This window comes from Perca flavescens, unplaced genomic scaffold (assembly GCF_004354835.1).
Source record: "Perca flavescens isolate YP-PL-M2 unplaced genomic scaffold, PFLA_1.0 EPR50_1.1_unplaced_scaf_50, whole genome shotgun sequence".
NCBI classification, from domain to species: domain Eukaryota; kingdom Metazoa; phylum Chordata; class Actinopteri; order Perciformes; family Percidae; genus Perca; species Perca flavescens.
In genome coordinates, this window is record NW_021166703.1 from 1 (window position 1) to 17,960 (window position 17,960).

Consider the following 17,960-nt stretch of genomic DNA (forward strand, 5'->3'; position numbering starts at 1 on the left):
ATCATTTTGTAATAATGTTTGTCTGTGTGTGTGTGTGTGTGTGTGTGTGTGTGTGTGTGTGTGTGTGTGTGTGTATGTGTGTCTCTGTATGTGTGTGTGTGTGTGTGTGTGTGTGTCTGTGTGTGTGTGTGTGTGTGTGTGTGTGTGTGTGTGTGTGTGTGTGTGTGTGTGTGTCTCTGTATGTCTGTGTGTGTGTGTGTCTCTGTCTGTGTGTGTGTGTGTGTGTGTGTGTGTGTGTGTGTGTGTGTGTGTGTGTGTGTGTGTGTGTGTGTGTGTCTGTCTGTGTGTGTGTGTGTGTGTGTGTGTGTGTGTGTGTGTGTGTGTGTGTGTGTGTGTGTGTGTGTGTGTGTGTGTGTGTGTGTGTGTGTGTGTGTGTGTGTGTTACAGCTCTGTGTGCAGAGGAGGCTGAGTCAGCTCTGGAGGCGACCCACTTCTTCACTGAAGACGAACCACTCAGTAAGCACACAGAAATACTCTAACTACTGCAGTATTTATACCTCTACTGCAGTATCTATACCTCCACTGCAGTAATACGCATTCTCTGTGTCTGTCTTCTCATTTACATTTCTTCCTAAATATTCCTACTTTTCTCTCTCTAAATATTCTATAAGGTTTTGCAAATAGTTTCTCTCAAAATAACACAACGTTTCCTCCTTCTCTTCTTCCCCTTCTTCTTCTTCCTCTTCTTCTTCTGTGTGATCTTTCTCTCCAGAAGCCTCCTTCCTGTCTGATCTGGACATTTCGGGGCAGCAGGAAGTGACATCAGGTTTGTGACATGTTGCCCCTCAGGCCCCGCCGACAGACTGTGATGTCACGGTCTGTGGGCGGGGCCAGAAGATCTCTCTCACTACCAATCAGTTTCACCCTTTCCTCTGAATAATTAACTCCGTCGTCATGGTTACAGTCTCTCTCTGTGGTGATGATGATGATGATGATGATGATGATGATGATGACCTCCTGTGTGTGTGTGTGTGTGTGTGTGTGTGTGTGTGTGTGTGTGTGTGTGTGTGTGTGTGTGTGTGTGTGTGTGTGTGTGTGTGTGTGTGTGTGTGTGTGTGTGTGTGTGTGTGTGTGTGTGTGTGTGTGTGTGTGTGTGTGTGTGTGTGTGTGTGTGTCTCTGTCTGTGTGTGTGTGTGTGTGTGTGTGTGTGTGTGTGTGTGTGTGTGTGTGTGTGTGTGTGTGTGTGTGTGTGTGTGTGTGTGTGTGTGTGTGTGCAGGTGAGGAGGGGAAGGATGGAGGTGCAGACAGCGAGGAGAAGAAAGGTAAACACACCTGTTCAGGTCAACCCCCATTCTTAGGAAACACTCTGTTAACCCACTGCTACAGTGCTTACCGTGTGATGTGTGTGTGTGTGTGTGTGTGTGTGTGTGTGTGTGTGTGTGTGTGTGTGTGTGTGTGTGTGTGTGTGTGTGTGTGTGTGTGTGTGTGTAGATGTCCAGGTGAAGGACTACAGGTACTACCTGAGGATGTGGGCCAAAGAGAAGGAGCAGAGGACAGAGACCATCAAAGACCTGCCCAGGATGAACCAGGTACCTGTCTGTCTGACCTGTCTCCCTCTAACCTGTCTGTCTCTCTGACCTGTCTGTCTGTCCAGGAGAAGTATAACTCTGTATAACCCAGTGTTTCTCTTAACGGGGCGACACCGCCCATTTCAGGGGAGTTCAGAAGATGATGGGGGGCGTCGGAAGCAATATTTTGGAAAGGGGGACCAGTTAACGTTACCTGCAGGTCACACGGGGACCAGTTAACGTTACCTGCAGGTCACACGGGGACCAGTTAACGCGGTCTGCAGGTCACCTGCGGTCACGGGGACCAGTTAACGTTACCTGCCGGTCACACGGGGACCAGTTAACGCACGGGGACCTCACACGGGACCAGGTACCTGCAGGTCACGGGGACCAGTTAACGTTACCTGCAGGTCACACGGGGACCAGTTAACGTTACCTGCAGGTCACACGGGGGACCAGTTAACGCAGGTCACACGGGACCAGTTAACCTGCAGGTCACACGGGGACCAGTTAACGTTACCTGCAGGTCACACGGGGGTTACCTGCAGGTCACACGGGACCAGTTCACACGGGTCCAGGGACCAGTTACCTGCAGGTCACACGGGGACCAGTTAACGTTACCTGCAGGTCACACGGGGACCAGTTAACGTTACCTGCAGGTCACATAGGTTGAGAACCACTGGTATAACCTGTCTCTGTCTCTGACCTGTCTGTCTCTCTGACCTGTCTCCCTCCCCAGGAGCAGTTCATCGAGCTGTGTAAGACTCTGTATAACATGTTCAGTGAGGAGCGAGAGGAGCAGCAGCTGTACCACGCCATCGCCACCGTGGCCAGCCTGCTGCTGCGCATCGGAGAGGTGGGCAAGAAGTTCAGCAACGGGGGGGGCAGGAAGACAGAGGCCCCGCCCACCACACATCAGGCCCCGCCCACCACACATCAGGCCCCGCCCACCACACATCAGGCTCCGCCCACCGACACACAGTCCCCACCCCTTGTCGACCTTGAGGCTCCGCCCTCTGTCAGCCCTGAGGCTCCGCCCCCTGTCAGCCCTGAGGCTCCGCCCCCTGTCAGCCCTGAGGCTCCGCCCCCTGTCAGCCCTGAGGCCACGCCCCCTGATGCTCTGTGCCGGGCCCTGGCCGAGGCCCAGCTGGAGCCCGTGGCGGTGTCAGACGAGGAGGCGCGAGATGACGGCTCGACCTCGTCCTTCTCCGTGGTCAGTGCCGGCTCGCTGGCGTGCGAGGACATGGCCGACGACACGGTGCTGGTGGGCGGCGGCCAGCAGAGGCCCGGCAGCGTGCTGGATGCCGATTGGTCGATCAGCTTCGAGCAGGTGCTGGCCTCGCTGCTCACGGAGCCGCCGCTCGTCGACTACTTCGAGAAGAAGACGGACATACGCGACAAGATGGCCGCCTGCCACGCCAAGAGGGCGGTGCAGCGGCAGATAAGCTCCGCCTCCGAACAGGAAATCACCCAGCATTCCACCTGAGTCACATGACTGTCTGTCTGTCTGTCTGCCTGTCTCTCTCTCTGTCTGTCTGTCTGCCTGTCTGTCTGTCTCACCGTCTGTCTGTCTCTCTGTCTGCCTGTCTGTCTCACCATATGTCTGCCTGTCTCTGTCTGTCTGTCTCTCTGCCTGTCTGTCTGTCTGCCTATCTGTCTGCCTGTCTCTCTTTCTGTCTCTCTGTCTGTCTGTCTCACCATCTGTCTGTCTCACCTGTCTGTCTTCCTGTCTGTCTCACTCTCCGTCTGTCTCACTCACCGTCTGTCTGCCTGCCTGCCTGTCTGTTTGTCTGTCTGTCTGGTTGTCTGTCTCACCTGTCTGTCTGTCTGCCTGTCTCACCACCAAGTATCTAAGAGTTGTTTCTAGAACTAACTTAAACTGAACGGTTTCTGTATAATCAAAGCATTTAAAGTCCTTTGATCTTTCTGCTCAGTTTTAAGATTCAAACCAACAACAAGATGAGAGAAATATTCTCAAAGTTTTCACTGATTTCTGAAGATTAAAGTCAACGGACGCAGTCAGAAGTTATCCTGAGAGAATAAAACTAACTAGTGTTAAACCTTTAAGTTTCCTTCTGTACAGAGCCGATATATTAAGAGAAATATTAACTGTATATTAATAAATCATCATGTCATGGTTCCTATTCACAGCTGAAGGCTTTTATTTTGAAGCCTCGTCTTTTATTTTGAAGCCTTGTCTTTTATTTTGAAGCCTTGTCTTTTATTTTGAAGCCTCGTCTGTTTACAGTTTAAGGCTTTTATTTTGAAGCCTTGTCTATTCACAGCTGAAGGCTTTTATTTTGAAGCCTTGTCTATTCACAGCTGAAGGCTTTTATTTTGAAGCCTTGTCTATTCACAGCTGAAGGCTTTTATTTTGAAGCCTTGTCTATTCACAGCTGAGGTCTTTTATTTTGAAGCCTCATCTTTTCACAGCTGAGGTCTTTTATTTTGAAGCCTTGTTTTTTTTGTTTGAGCTGCCTGTTTCTGATGACATCACTCCTGTTGAAGCGATGATGTCACAGGACGTTTCAGTGTTTTTATTCACCAAACTGCTTTTTAAGATCCACCAGTTATTGATCTGTTGTTGTATTCTGTCGTCTAATAAATACTTTCTTCTTCTGTGCTCTTGTGTTTGTTGACTTAATGAACTATATATTATTAACTGTAGTTTTAATAACCGTCCCGTTTATATATAGTCAAACAGTCATAAAACCTCTTTATTTATTCAAAGTTTAACTTTATTATCAGTGTTGGGCAAGTTACTTCCAAAATGTAATACATTATAGATTACTAGTTACTGTCATTTGAGAGTAATTAGTTATATTACAATATTACTGTCTCTGAATTTTAATGCGTTACATTACTTTGAGTTACTTTCACCAGAATAACAGCGGAAGTTTGACTTGGCAGCTAGCTTGTGAATTTAACCACTGGATCAGTAAAGTCTCATCTTTATCCACTTTAATACATCACAGATTATTCATAATATTTTGTATAATTAATATGAATATGCAAAGTAACTAAAGCTTTAAAAAATAGATAAGTAAAATGTACAATAAGCAAGTAGGAGAAAATGAAAATACTCAATTAAAAGTACCTTATAGTTGTATTGAAGTACGGCATTGTTGTAAAATGTTTGTTTAAAGCACTTGAATAAGAAATTCATGTTTAGTTTAAAACAGTCTAAAGGAAATTGTCAATTATAGTGTGATTAAAACTCACTATTTACATTATTTACAGTACTTGATTTACAGCTGATATGTGAAAAGGTACACAACCTTATTTGTTTAACAGTAATTTAGTTTTACTGCAAACAGTCACAGGAAGGGCTTTTATTTTGAAGTAGCCTACACGGAAGTTGTCGGTTGTGTACCTTGTGTACTCTTGCTAGCTTACTGAGATGCAACTGTAATGCATGTTGTTGATGCAACAAATACTGTCTATGGATGCAACATGTCCGTCAAGCTAAGTTGCTCACTTTCTTGTTTGTAAAACTGCAACAGTAATAATTATTACTGTTGATGACGGAAACATATTGAACAGTAAATGGTCACAGTAAAAGACAAGGCAGAGTTACTCTCCACGGCTGATAAACTGCAATGATATTTACGTGTAAGCAAGCCTAAACATTAATTCCCGACATGTTTAAATCTGTCAGCGGCTCGGACACACTGCTGTCACCTGTTGGGACACAGATGTTATGAAATAATACTCACGGCTTTTTTTTTCCTGTGAACAAATGCTTCGCGGTGTTGGGAAATTCTTAAAAAATGTTGCGTTAAAATGTGTTGTAACTCGCGTTACTGTACTGAGATTGTAACGGGTAATAATATTACCGAAATGTAATTAGTAATGCGTTATATTACTGCGTTACAGCAAAAAGGAATACATTACTGTAATTGCGTTACTTTTGTTACGCGTTACTCCCAACACTGTTTATTATCCAGAAGGACATGTTATTGTATTGTACTCACGCGCCACCAGGGGGCGGAATCGCACCAAATCGTTGTTTGCAAACCGCCAATGAACCCCAGAGAAGAAGAAGAATATAGGCTAGTAGAATCAGTAGAATCCATAGTATATAAGGTAGAATCACACGTAGCCATAGCTTGTAGCCTACTGGACTGATCGATGATCGATGTAAACAGATAACAGTAAAAGAGAGACTTTGATAGAAGCGTTGCTGCTGTCCGCCGGCTGATCGGAGGAGCTCGGCTGGGCTCGGCTGGGCTCGGCTGGGCTCGGCACGGCTCGGAGACAACACACACGGCCGCTGTGACGTAGCTTTGGAGAGAGTCAGACGCGGGGAAATTCAAGCGGAGGATCAGAAACGAGCCGGTCTGTTCGGCGTCATGGTTCAGGAGTTTCACGTCGTCAGGTGTTTCAGCTGTCAGAGCTTCCAGGTTCACCAGGTAACACACACACACACACACACACACACACACACACACACACACACACACACACACACACACACACACACACACACACACACACACACACTGGAGCTACTAACAGGGAAGCTACAGACTAACACTGGAGCTACTAACAGGGAAGCTACAGACTAACACTGAAGCTACTAACAGGGAAGCTACAGGCTAACACTGAAGCTACTAACAGGGAAGCTACAGGCTTACACTGGAGCTACTAACAGGGAAGCTACAGGCTAACACTGGAGCTACTAACAGGGAAGCTACAGGCTTACACTGGAGCTACTAACAGGGAAGCTACAGGCTAACACTGAAGCTACTAACAGGGAAGCTACAGGCTAACACTGAAGCTACTAACAGGGAAGCTACAGGCTAACACTGAAGCTACTAACAGGGAAGCTACAGGCTTACACTGGAGCTACTAACAGGGAAGCTACAGGCTAACACTGGAGCTACTGACAGGGAAGCTACAGGCTAACACTGGAGCTACTAATAGGGAAGCTACAGGCTAACACTGAAGCTACTAACAGGGAAGCTACAGGCTAACACTGAAGCTACTAACAGGGAAGCTACAGGCTTACACTGGAGCTACTAACAGGGAAGCTACAGGCTAACACTGAAGCTACTAACAGGGAAGCTACAGGCTAACACTGAAGCTACTAACAGGGAAGCTACAGGCTAACACTGAAGCTACTAATAGGGAAGCTACAGGCTAACACTGGAGATACTGACAGGGAAGCTACAAGCTAACACTGGAGCTACTGACAGGGAAGCTACAGGCTAACACTGGAGCTACTAATAGGGAAGCTACAGGCTAACACTGGAGCTACTAATAGGGAAGCTACAGGCTAACACTGGAGATACTGACAGGGAAGCTACAAGCTAACACTGGAGCTACTGACAGGGAAGCTACAGGCTAACACTGGAGCTACTAATAGGGAAGCTACAGGTTAACACTGGAGCTACTAATAGGGAAGTTACAGGCTAACACTGGAGCAACTAATAGGGAAGCTACAGGCTTACACTGGAGCTACTAACAGGGAAGCTACAGGCTAACACTGGAGCTACTGACAGGGAAGCTACAGGCTAACACTGGAGATACTAACAGGGAAGCTACAGGCTAACACTGAAGCTATTAATAGGGAAGCTACAGGCTAACACTGGAGCTGTGCGGTGTCTGTAGTTAACCCTGTGCTGTGTCTGTAGTGTCTGTAGTTAACCCTGTGCTGTGTGTCTGTAGTGTCTGTAGTGTCTGTAGTTAACCCTGTGCTGTTTGTCTGTAGTGTCTGTAGTTAACCCTGTGCTGTTTGTCTGTAGTGTCTGTAGTTAACCCTGTGCTGTGTGTCTGTAGTGTCTGTAGTTAACCCTGTGCTGTGTGTCTGTAGTGTCTGTAGTTAACCCTGTGCTGTGTGTCTGTAGTGTCTGTAGTTAACCCTGTGCTGTGTCTGTAGTGTCTGTAGTTAACCCTGTGCTGTGTCTGTAGTGTCTGTAGTTAACCCTGTGCTGTGTCTGTAGTTAACCCTGTGCTGTGTGTCTGTAGTGTCTGTAGTTAACCCTGTGCTGTGTCTGTAGTTAACCCTGTGCTGTGTGTCTGTAGTTAACCCTGTGCTGTGTGTCTGTAGTGTCTGTAGTTAACCCTGTGCTGTGTCTGTAGTTAACCCTGTGCTGTGTGTCTGTAGTGTCTGTAGTTAACCCTGTGCTGTGTCTGTAGTGTCTGTAGTTAACCCTGTGCTGTGTGTCTGTAGTGTCTGTAGTTAACCCTGTGCTGTGTGTCTGTAGTGTCTGTAGTTAACCCTGTGCTGTGTCTGTAGTGTCTGTAGTTAACCCTGTGCTGTGTGTCTGTAGTGTCTGTAGTTAACCCTGTGCTGTGTGTCTGTAGTGTCTGTAGTTAACCCTGTGCTGTGTCTGTAGTGTCTGTAGTTAACCCTGTGCTGTCTGTAGTTAACCCTGTGCTGTGTGTCTGTAGTTAACCCTGTGCTGTGTCTGTAGTGTCTGTAGTTAACCCTGTGCTGTGTGTCTGTAGTGTCTGTAGTTAACCCTGTGCTGTGTCTGTAGTGTCTGTAGTTAACCCTGTGCTGTGTCTGTAGTGTCTGTAGTTAACCCTGTGCTGTGTCTGTAGTTAACCCTGTGCTGTGTGTCTGTAGTGTCTGTAGTTAACCCTGTGCTGTGTCTGTAGTGTCTGTAGTTAACCCTGTGCTGTGTGTCTGTAGTGTCTGTAGTTAACCCTGTGCTGTGTCTGTAGTGTCTGTAGTTAACCCTGTGCTGTGTCTGTAGTGTCTGTAGTTAACCCTGTGCTGTGTCTGTAGTGTCTGTAGTTAACCCTGTGCTGTGTGTCTGTAGTGTCTGTAGTTAACCCTGTGCTGTGTCTGTAGTGTCTGTAGTTAACCCCTGTGTCTGTAGTGTCTGTAGTTAACCCTGTGCTGTGTCTGTAGTTAACCCTGTGCTGTGTGTCTGTAGTGTCTGTAGTTAACCCTGTGCTGTGTCTGTAGTGTCTGTAGTTAACCCTGTGCTGTGTGTCTGTAGTGTCTGTAGTTAACCCTGTGCTGTGTCTGTAGTGTCTGTAGTTAACCCTGTGCTGTGTCTGTAGTGTCTGTAGTTAACCCTGTGCTGTGTCTGTGTTAACCCTGTGCTGTGTGTCTGTAGTGTCTGTAGTTAACCCTGTGCTGTGTCTGTAGTGTCTGTAGTTAACCCTGTGTGTGTGTCTGTAGTGTCTGTAGTTAACCCTGTGCTGTGTCTGTAGTGTCTGTAGTTAACCCTGTGCTGTGTCTGTAGTGTCTGTAGTTAACCCTGTGCTGTGTGTCTGTAGTGTCTGTAGTTAACCCTGTGCTGTGTCTGTAGTGTCTGTAGTTAACCCTGTGCTGTGTGTCTGTAGTGTCTGTAGTTAACCCTGTGCTGTGTGTCTGTAGTGTCTGTAGTTAACCCTGTGCTGTGTCTGTAGTGTCTGTAGTTAACCCTGTGCTGTGTGTCTGTAGTGTCTGTAGTTAACCCTGTGCTGTGTGTCTGTAGTGTCTGTAGTTAACCCTGTGCTGTGTCTGTAGTGTCTGTAGTTAACCCTGTGCTGTGTCTGTAGTGTCTGTAGTTAACCCTGTGCTGTGTCTGTAGTGTCTGTAGTTAACCCTGTGCTGTGTCTGTAGTGTCTGTAGTTAACCCTGTGCTTTGTCTGTCAGGTGAAGAAAGTGAACAGGTGGAGCTGTAAACTGTGTGGAGAGAAACAGTCGTTGAAGAAGGTCAGAACACAACTCCTACCTCCTACTCCCTACCTCCTACTCTCTACCTCCTTCTCTCTACCTCCTACTCTCTACCTCCTTCTCTCCTACCTCTCTCTACCTCCTTCTTCTACCTCCTACTCCCTCCTCTCTCTACCTCCTACTCCCTACCTCCTTCTCTCTACCTCCTACTCCCTACCTCCTTCTCTCTACCTCCTTCTCTCTACCTCCTACTCCCTACCTCCTTCTCTCTACCTCCTACTCCCTACCTCCTTCTCTCTACCTCCTTCTCTCTACCTCCCTGCTCCTACCTTCTGCTTACCTCCTGCTCTACCTCCTACTCTCTACACTCTGCTCTCTGCGTCCTCATTCTGCCTCCCTGCTCACCTCCTGCTCTACCCCTCCTGCTGTTCTCTACCTCCCACTCCCCACCTCCCACTCCCCACCTCCCACTCCCACCTCCTTCTCTACCTCCCACTCCCACCTCCCACTCCCTACCTCCCACTCTCTCACCTCCCACTCTCACCTCTTACTCACCTCCTTCTCCTCACCTCCTTCTCTACCTCCCACTCTCACCTCCCACTTCCCACCTCCTCATCTCCTCCTCTCTGTCCCACCACCTCCCACTTACCTCCTTCTCCTCATCCTACTCCCCACCTCCCACTCTCTACCTCCTTCCTACCTCCCACTCCCACCTCCCACTCCCCACCTCCCACCTCCCACCTCCTTCTCCCACCTCATACCTCTACCCTCCCCACCCTTCTCCTACTCATTCTCCCCACCTCACCTCCCTACCTCATTCTCCCCTACCTCCCACCTCCCCACCTCCTACTCCCCACCTCCCACCCCCACCTCCCACTCTCCCACCTCCCACTCCCCACCTCCCACTCCCTACCTCCTCCCACCCCTTCCTACCCATCCCCTCCTCCTCCTCCCTCCTCCCTCCCACCTCCCTTCTCCCTACCTCCTTCTCCCCCTCCTCTCCCACCTCCCACCTCCCACCTCCTTCTCCCCCCCTCCTCCTCCCCACCTCCCTACTCCCCACCTCCCACTCCCCTACCTCCCTACTCCCTACCTCCCACTCTCCACCTCCCACTCCCTACCTCCCACTCCCTACCTCCTTCTCCCTACCTCCCTCCCTCCCTACCTCCTACTCCCTACCTCCTTCTCCCTACCTCCTTCTCCCTACCTCCTACTCCCTACCTCCTACTCCCTACCTCCTACTCCCTACCTCCTACTCCCTACCTCCTACTCTCTACCTCCTACTCTCTACCTCCTACTCCCTACCTCCTCCTCCCTACCTCCTCCCCCCTACCTCCTTCTCTCTACCTCCTACTCCCTACCTCCTACTCTCTACCTCCTACTCTCTACCTCCTACTCTCTACCTCCTACTCCCTACCTCCTACTCCCTACCTCCTACTCTCTACCTCCTACTCTCTACCTCCTACTCCCTACCTCCTACTCCCTACCTCCTTTACTGACCAGACGTCCCCCTGTGTGCTGCGTTCTGATTGGCTGACAGGAGTTTGGGCGGGGCTCCGGGGCCGACTGCAGACGTCATGTCCAGAAGCTCAACGCCATGAGAGGAGCCGTGATGGAGAAGCAGGAGCACCACACCTGGTCGCTATGGTAACCAGCTTGGCTGTCCCACAATGCACTGCAGCGGTTTCACTCCAAATATCATCAATATCATCTCATCTGTCGTTGATTTACTGTAAACACAGGAAACAGGAAGTAGAAGAAGAAGAAGAACACGAGCAGGTAAACACACATAGACACACACACACACAGACACACTCACACACACAGACACACACAGACACACACAGACACACACACACACACAGACAGACACACACACACAGACACACAGACACACACAGACACACACACACACACAGACAGACACACACACACACACACACACACACACACACACACACACACACACACACACACACACACACACACACACACACACACACACACACACACACACACACACACACACACAGACACACACACACAGACACACACACACACACACACACACACACACACACACACACACACACACACACACACACACACACACACACACACACACACACACACACACACACACACACACAGACACACACACACACACACACACACACACACACACACACACACACACACACACACACACACACACACACACACACACACACACACACACACACACACACACACAGACACACACACACACACACACGCACAGACACAGGGTTAGTTATCTGGCCCGTGTCTCATCCACTAACATGGAGGGGCGGAGCTTATGAGCAAGCCCCCCCCCCTCCCCTCCAGGGGTTCCAGGTGTACTGACTCAGTGTGGGGGGGTCCAGGTGTACTGACTCAGTGTGGGGGGGTCCAGGTGTACTGACAGTAGACTCAGTGTGGGGGGTCCAGGTGTACTGACAGCAGACTCAGTGTGGGGGGTCCAGGTGTACTGACTCAGTGTGGGGGGGTCCAGGTGTGCTGACAGTAGACTCAGTGTGGGGGTCCAGGTGTGCTGACAGTAGACTCAGTGTGGGGGGTCCAGGTGTACTGACAGCAGACTCAGTGTGGGGGGGTCCAGGTGTACTGACTCAGTGTGGGGGGGTCCAGGTGTGCTGACAGTAGACTCAGTGTGGGGGGGTCCAGGTGTACTGACAGCAGACTCAGTGTGGGGGGTCCAGGTGTACTGACTCAGTGTGGGGGGGTCCAGGTGTACTGACAGTAGACTCAGTGTGGGGGGGTCCAGGTGTACTGACAGCAGACTCAGTGTGGGGGGGTCCAGGTGTACTGACTCAGTGTGGGGGGGTCCAGGTGTGCTGACAGTAGACTCAGTGTGGGGGGTCCAGGTGTACTGACAGCAGACTCAGTGTGGGGGGGTCCAGGTGTACTGACTCAGTGTGGGGGGGGTCCAGGTGTACTGACAGTAGACTCAGTGTGGGGGGGTCCAGGTGTGATGACAGTAGACTCAGTGTGGGGGGGTCCAGGTGTACTGACTCAGTGTGGGGGGGTCCAGGTGTACTGACAGTAGACTCAGTGTGGGGGGTCCAGGTGTGATGACAGTAGACTCAGTGTGGGGGGTCCAGGTGTACTGACTCAGTGTGGGGGGTCCAGGTGTACTGACAGTAGACTCAGTGTGGGGGGTCCAGGTGTACTGACAGTAGACTCAGTGTGGGTGGGGGGTCCAGGTGTGCTGACAGTAGACTCAGTGTGGGGGGGTCCAGGTGTGCTGACAGTAGACTCAGTGTGGGGGGGTCCAGGTGTACTGACAGTAGATTCAGTGTGGGGGGGGTCCAGGTGTACTGACTCAGTGTGGGGGGGGGTCCAGGTGTACTGACAGTAGACTCAGTGTGTGGGGGGGGTCCAGGTGTACAGACAGTAGACTCAGTGTGGGGGGGTCCAGGTGTGCTGACAGTAGACTCAGTGTGTGGGGGGGGTCCAGGTGTACTGACAGTAGACTCAGTGTGGTGGGGTCCAGGTGTGCTGACAGTAGACTCAGTGTGGGACAGTAGACTCAGTGTGGGGGGGTCCAGGTGTACTGACAGTAGACTCAGTGTGGGGGGTCCAGGTGTGCTGATAGTAGACTCAGTGTGGGGGGTCCAGGTGTACTGACAGTAGATTCAGTGTGGGGGGGGTCCAGGTGTACTGACTCAGTGTGGGGGGTCCAGGTGTACTGACAGTAGACTCAGTGTGGGGGGTCCAGGTGTACTGACTCAGTGTGGGGGGTCCAGGTGTACTGACAGTAGATTCAGGGTGGGGGGGTCCAGGTGTACTGACTCAGTGTGGGGGGGGGGGGTCCAGGTGTGCTGACAGTAGATTCAGGGTGAGGGGGGTCCAGGTGTACTGACTCAGTGTGGGGGGGTCCAGGTGTGCTGACAGTAGACTCAGTGTGGGGGGGTCCTACTGACAGTAGACTCAGTGTGGGGGGGTCCAGGTGTACTGACAGTAGACTCAGTGTGGGGGGGTCCAGGTGTGCTGACAGTAGACTCAGTGGGGGGTCCAGGTGTACTGACAGTAGACTCAGTGTGGGGGGGTCCAGGTGTACTGACAGTAGATTCAGTGTGAGGGGGGTCCAGGTGTAATGACTCAGTGTGGGGGGGTCCAGGTGTACTGACTCAGTGTGGGGGGGTCCAGGTGTACTGACAGTAGATTCAGGGTGAGGGGGGTCCAGGTGTACTGACTCAGTGGGGGGGGTCCAGGTGTGCTGACAGTAGACTCAGTGTGGGGGGTGGTCCAGGTGTGCTGACAGTAGACTCAGTGTGGGGGGGTCCAGGTGTACTGACAGTAGACTCAGTGTGGGGGGGGGTCCAGGTGTGCTGACAGTAGACTCAGTGTGGGGGGTCCAGGTGTACTGACTCTTTTCTCCTCTCTGGGGGGTCAGGAGAGTCCTGGGAGCCGCTGGAGTAAATACCTGCCCCCCCCTGAGGAGGCGGAGCCAGAAGACGAGGACGAGCAGCTCCATAGCAACAACCCAGCTGACAGGCAGCATCTCCATGGCAACAACCCAGCTGACAGGTAACCCCCCCCACCAACATGTTGTGTGAGGTGTTCAGTCTGAAACCTTCGTATGAATCAGTACGTGAGTTGTAAACTGTTTCATGTATAATATATAATATATGTGTGTATATACGTAGCAGGGCGTAGCACGATACTGCAGGGCGTAGCATGACTTAGCATGACGTAGCAGGACGTAGCATGACTTAGCATGACTTAGCATGACGTAGCAGGACGTAGCATGACTTAGCATGACTTAGCAGTACGTAGCAGGCCGTAGCAGGGTACAGCAGGACGTAGCATGACTTAGCAGCACGTAGCAGGGCGTAGCAGGATACTGCAGGGCATAGCAGGACGTAGCAGGGCGTAGCAGGATACTGCAGGACGTAGCATGACTTAGCATGACTTAGCAGGACGTAGCAGGCCGTAGCAGGGTACTGCAGGACGTAGCATGACTTAGCAGGACGTAGCAGGACGTAGCAGGGTACTGCAGGGCGTAGCAGGACATAGCAGGACGTAGCATGACTTAGCATGACTTAGCAGGGCGTAGCAGGACGTAGCATGACTTAGCAGGGCGTAGCAGGGCGTAGCATGACTTAGCATGACTTAGCAGGGCGAGGCAGGACGAGCAGGGTACTGCAGGACGAGCAGGGCGAGCAGGACGAGCAGGGTACTGCAGGACGAGCAGGACGAGCATGACTTAGCAGGGCGTAGCAGGACGTAGCAGGGTACTGCAGGGCGTAGCAGGACGTAGCAGGGTACTGCAGGACGTAGCCGTAGGTAGGTCTGTGGGTAGCGAGGTGTGTGGGTAGCGAGTTCCGTGGGTAGCGCAGTTCCGCGGGTAGCGAGTCTGTGGGTAGCGAGTTCTGTGGGTAGCGAGTTCTGTGGGTAGCGAGTCTGGGTAGCGAGTTCTGTGGGTAGCGAGGTCTGTGGGTAGTTCCGTGGGTAGCGAGGTCTGTGGGTAGCGAGGTCTGTGGGTAGCGAGGTCTGTGGGTAGCGAGGGTCCGTAAGGTAAGTGGAAGTTCCGTGGGTAGCGAGTTCCGTGGGTAGCAGTTCCATTGGGTAGCGAGTTCCGTGGGTAGCGAGTTCTGTGGGTAGCGAGGTCTGTGGGTAGCGAGGTCTGTGGGTAGCGAGGTCTGTGGGTAGCGAGTTCTGTGGGTAGCGAGTTCCGTGGGTAGCGAGTTCCGTAGGTATCGAATTCCGTAGGTAGCGAGGTCTGTGGGTAGCGAGGTCTGTGGGTAGCGAGTTCCGTGGGTAGCGAGGTCTGTGGGTAGCGAGGTCTGTGGGTAGCGAGGTCTGTGGGTAGCGAGGTCTGTGGGTAGCGAGGTCTGTGGGTAGCGAGGTCTGTGGGTAGCGAGGTCTGTGGGTAGCGAGGTCTGTGGGTAGCGAGGTCTGTGGGTAGCGAGGTCTGTGGGTAGCGAGGTCTGTGGGTAGCGAGGTTCTGTGGGTAGCGAGTTCTGTGGGTAGCGAGGTCTGTGGGTAGCGAGTTCCGTGGGTAGCGAGTTCCGTGGGTAGCGAGTTCTGTGGGTAGCGAGTTCTGTGGGTAGCGAGTTCCGTGGGTAGCGAGGTCCGTGGGTAGCGAGGTCTGTGGGTAGCGAGTTCTGTGGGTAGCGAGTTCTGTGGGTAGCGAGGTGTGGGTAGCGAGGTCCGTGGGTAGCGAGGTCTGTGGGTAGCGAGGGTAGCGAGTTCCGTGGGTAGCGAGTTCCGTGGGTAGCGAGTTCCGTGGGTAGCGAGGTCCGTAGGTAGCGAGGTCCGTAGGTAACGAGGTCCGTAGGTAACGAGGTCTGTAGGTAACGAGGTATGTAGGTAACGAGGTCTTTAGGGAGCGAGGTCTGTAGGTAACAAGGTCTGTAGGTAATGAGGTCTGTCTATCTTTGATTCATGCTTGGAGTTTAGCTGGTGGACTGGTTGGGAGGTATCGTTCGGTGTCATCTGCATAACGGGGAAAGTTAATCAAGTGTTTCCTAATGATGCAGTTGTGCGTCTTTAAAGTTAAATTATGAATCCAGGAAGCTGATTTTAAATGAGCGTGTGATGTGTTCTGACAGGAAGAGGAAGAGAAGAGAGAGACAGACAGACGGAGGACGGAGCAGCTACACACCTGAACAGGTAACAGTTACCGTACGCCACGACACCCTCTGAACCTGGAATACCCAAAATATGTTGAGGAAAGTCCAAAACCTCGTAACATAGGTAGTACCTGGACATACTGTACTACGAGCTTTTATATAAACAGTGAAAATTAAATAAATGTTCTGATTGTATCTTCTGCAGTTAAACTGGTCTGGGACAACCTCAGCTGAGACCACCAGTTCTCCCAGTACCAGTCTGAACCGGGCCAGCCTAAACCAGCCCAGCATGAACCGGGCCAGTCTGAACCAGCCCAGGTCCAGTCTGAACCAGCCCAGTTTGAACTGGCCCAGTCCTCCCAGTATGAGTTCTGGACCAGCCTCCAGGTGGTCTTGTTTCCTCAGTAGTTCTGAGAGTCAGACGGAGGGGGCGGAGCCTCCGGTCAGTGGGAGGAGTCAGGCAGTGGGCGGAGCTACCTTGCTGCCCTGTAATGATGTCATCACCCAGGGGGCGGAGCCTCTGGTCAGTGGGAGGAGTCAGGTAGTGGGCGGAGCTACCTCGCTGCCCTGTAATGATGTCATCTCCCAGGCCCGGCCCCGCCCCCTACTTCCTGTTTCCTCCATGTTTGACAGCGGCGAGGATTTCAGCTTCGACGACTTTGAGATAAACTGAATCTGTGATTGTTCATTTTTTTTGTCAATCAGTTAACCAACCAATCGTTACCGTTCTATCACATCAAAATAAAATATATTTTGTACATGTTTGTTTACACAAAAAGACATACTGTATTTGTACTGTACTATGTAGTTTGTATTCCTACTGTTATTTCAAAAATTAAACACATTGTACATATTATATATTATATTCATAGTAATAAAAAGTCATAGTATAGTATGTCATAATAGTCATAAAAAGTCATAGTATAGTATGTCGCAAAAGACAAAAAGTCATAGTATAGTATGTCATAATAGTCATAAAAAGTCATAGTATATTATGTCATAATAGTCATAAAAAGTCATAGTATAGTATGTCATAATAGTCATAAAAAGTCATAGTATATTATGTCTAAAAAGTCATAGTGTAGTATGTCGAAAAGTTATAAAAAGTCATATAGTAGTCATAAAAAGTCATAGTATAGTATGTCATAATAGTCATAAAAAGTTATAGTGTAGTATGTCTAAAAAGTCATAGTGTAGTATGTCGAAAAGTTATAAAAAGTCATATAGTAGTCATAATAGTCATAAAAAGTCATAGTATAGTATGTCATAATAGTCATAAAAAGTTATAGTGTAGTATGTCTAAAAAGTCATAGTGTAGTATGTCGAAAAGTTATAAAAAGTCATATAGTAGTCATAATAGTCATAAAAAGTCATAGTATAGTATGTCGAAAAAGTCATAAAAAGTCATAGTATAGTATGTCGAAAAAATGTCACAGTATAGTATGTCGAAAAGTTATAAAAACTCATGGTATAGTATGTCATAATAGTCATAAAGAGTCATAGTATAGTATGTCAAAAAGGTCATAGTATAGTATGTCATAATAGTCATAAAAAGTCATAGTATAGTATGTCAAAAAGGTCATAGTATAGTATGTCATAATAGTCATAAAGTCATAGTATATTATGTCGAAAAAGACAAAAAGTCATAGTGTAGTATGTCGAAAAGTTATAAAAAGTCATATAGTAGTCATAATAGTCATAAAAAGTCATAGTATAGTATGTCATAATAGTCATAAAAAGTCATAGTATAGTATGTCATAATAGTCATAAAAAGTCATAGTATATTATGTCTAAAAAGTCATAGTGTAGTATGTCGAAAAGTTATAAAAAGTCATATAGTAGTCATAATAGTCATAAAAAGTCATAGTATAGTATGTCATAATAGTCATAAAAAGTCATAGTATAGTATGTCAAAAAAGACAAAAAGTCATAGTATAGTATGTCATAATAGTAATAAAAAGTCATAGTATAGTATGTCATAATAGTCATAAAAAGTCATAGTATAGTATGTCGCAAAAGACAAAAAGTCATAGTATAGTATGTCATAATAGTCATAAAAAGTCATAGTATATTATGTCTAAAAAGTCATAGTGTAGTATGTCGAAAAGTTATAAAAAGTCATATAGTAGTCATAATAGTCATAAAAAGTCATAGTATAGTATGTCGCAAAAGACAAAAAGTCATAGTATAGTATGTCATAATAGTCATAAAAAGTCA

The 17,960-nt window shown here is 49.2% G+C and overlaps 2 protein-coding genes across 2 annotated transcripts; both read left to right on the forward strand.

Annotated features, from left to right (window-relative positions):
* Positions 1-390: 390 nt before the first annotated feature.
* LOC114552018 (TBC1 domain family member 9B) lies at positions 391-3,073 on the forward strand. Its single transcript, XM_028572745.1, has 5 exons — positions 391-456; positions 713-766; positions 1,218-1,262; positions 1,432-1,529; positions 2,248-3,073. Exons 4-5 carry the CDS (start codon positions 1,467-1,469, stop codon positions 2,992-2,994), a joined length of 810 nt encoding a protein of 269 aa, XP_028428546.1. The 5' UTR covers positions 391-456; positions 713-766; positions 1,218-1,262; positions 1,432-1,466; the 3' UTR covers positions 2,995-3,073.
* Positions 3,074-5,462: 2,389 nt separating this feature from the next.
* On the forward strand, positions 5,463-16,592 carry mrnip (MRN complex interacting protein). Its single transcript, XM_028572744.1, has 7 exons — positions 5,463-5,920; positions 9,106-9,165; positions 10,667-10,773; positions 10,869-10,905; positions 13,562-13,695; positions 15,723-15,783; positions 15,949-16,592. Exons 1-7 carry the CDS (start codon positions 5,861-5,863, stop codon positions 16,414-16,416), a joined length of 927 nt encoding a protein of 308 aa, XP_028428545.1. The 5' UTR covers positions 5,463-5,860; the 3' UTR covers positions 16,417-16,592.
* Positions 16,593-17,960: the final 1,368 nt, after the last annotated feature.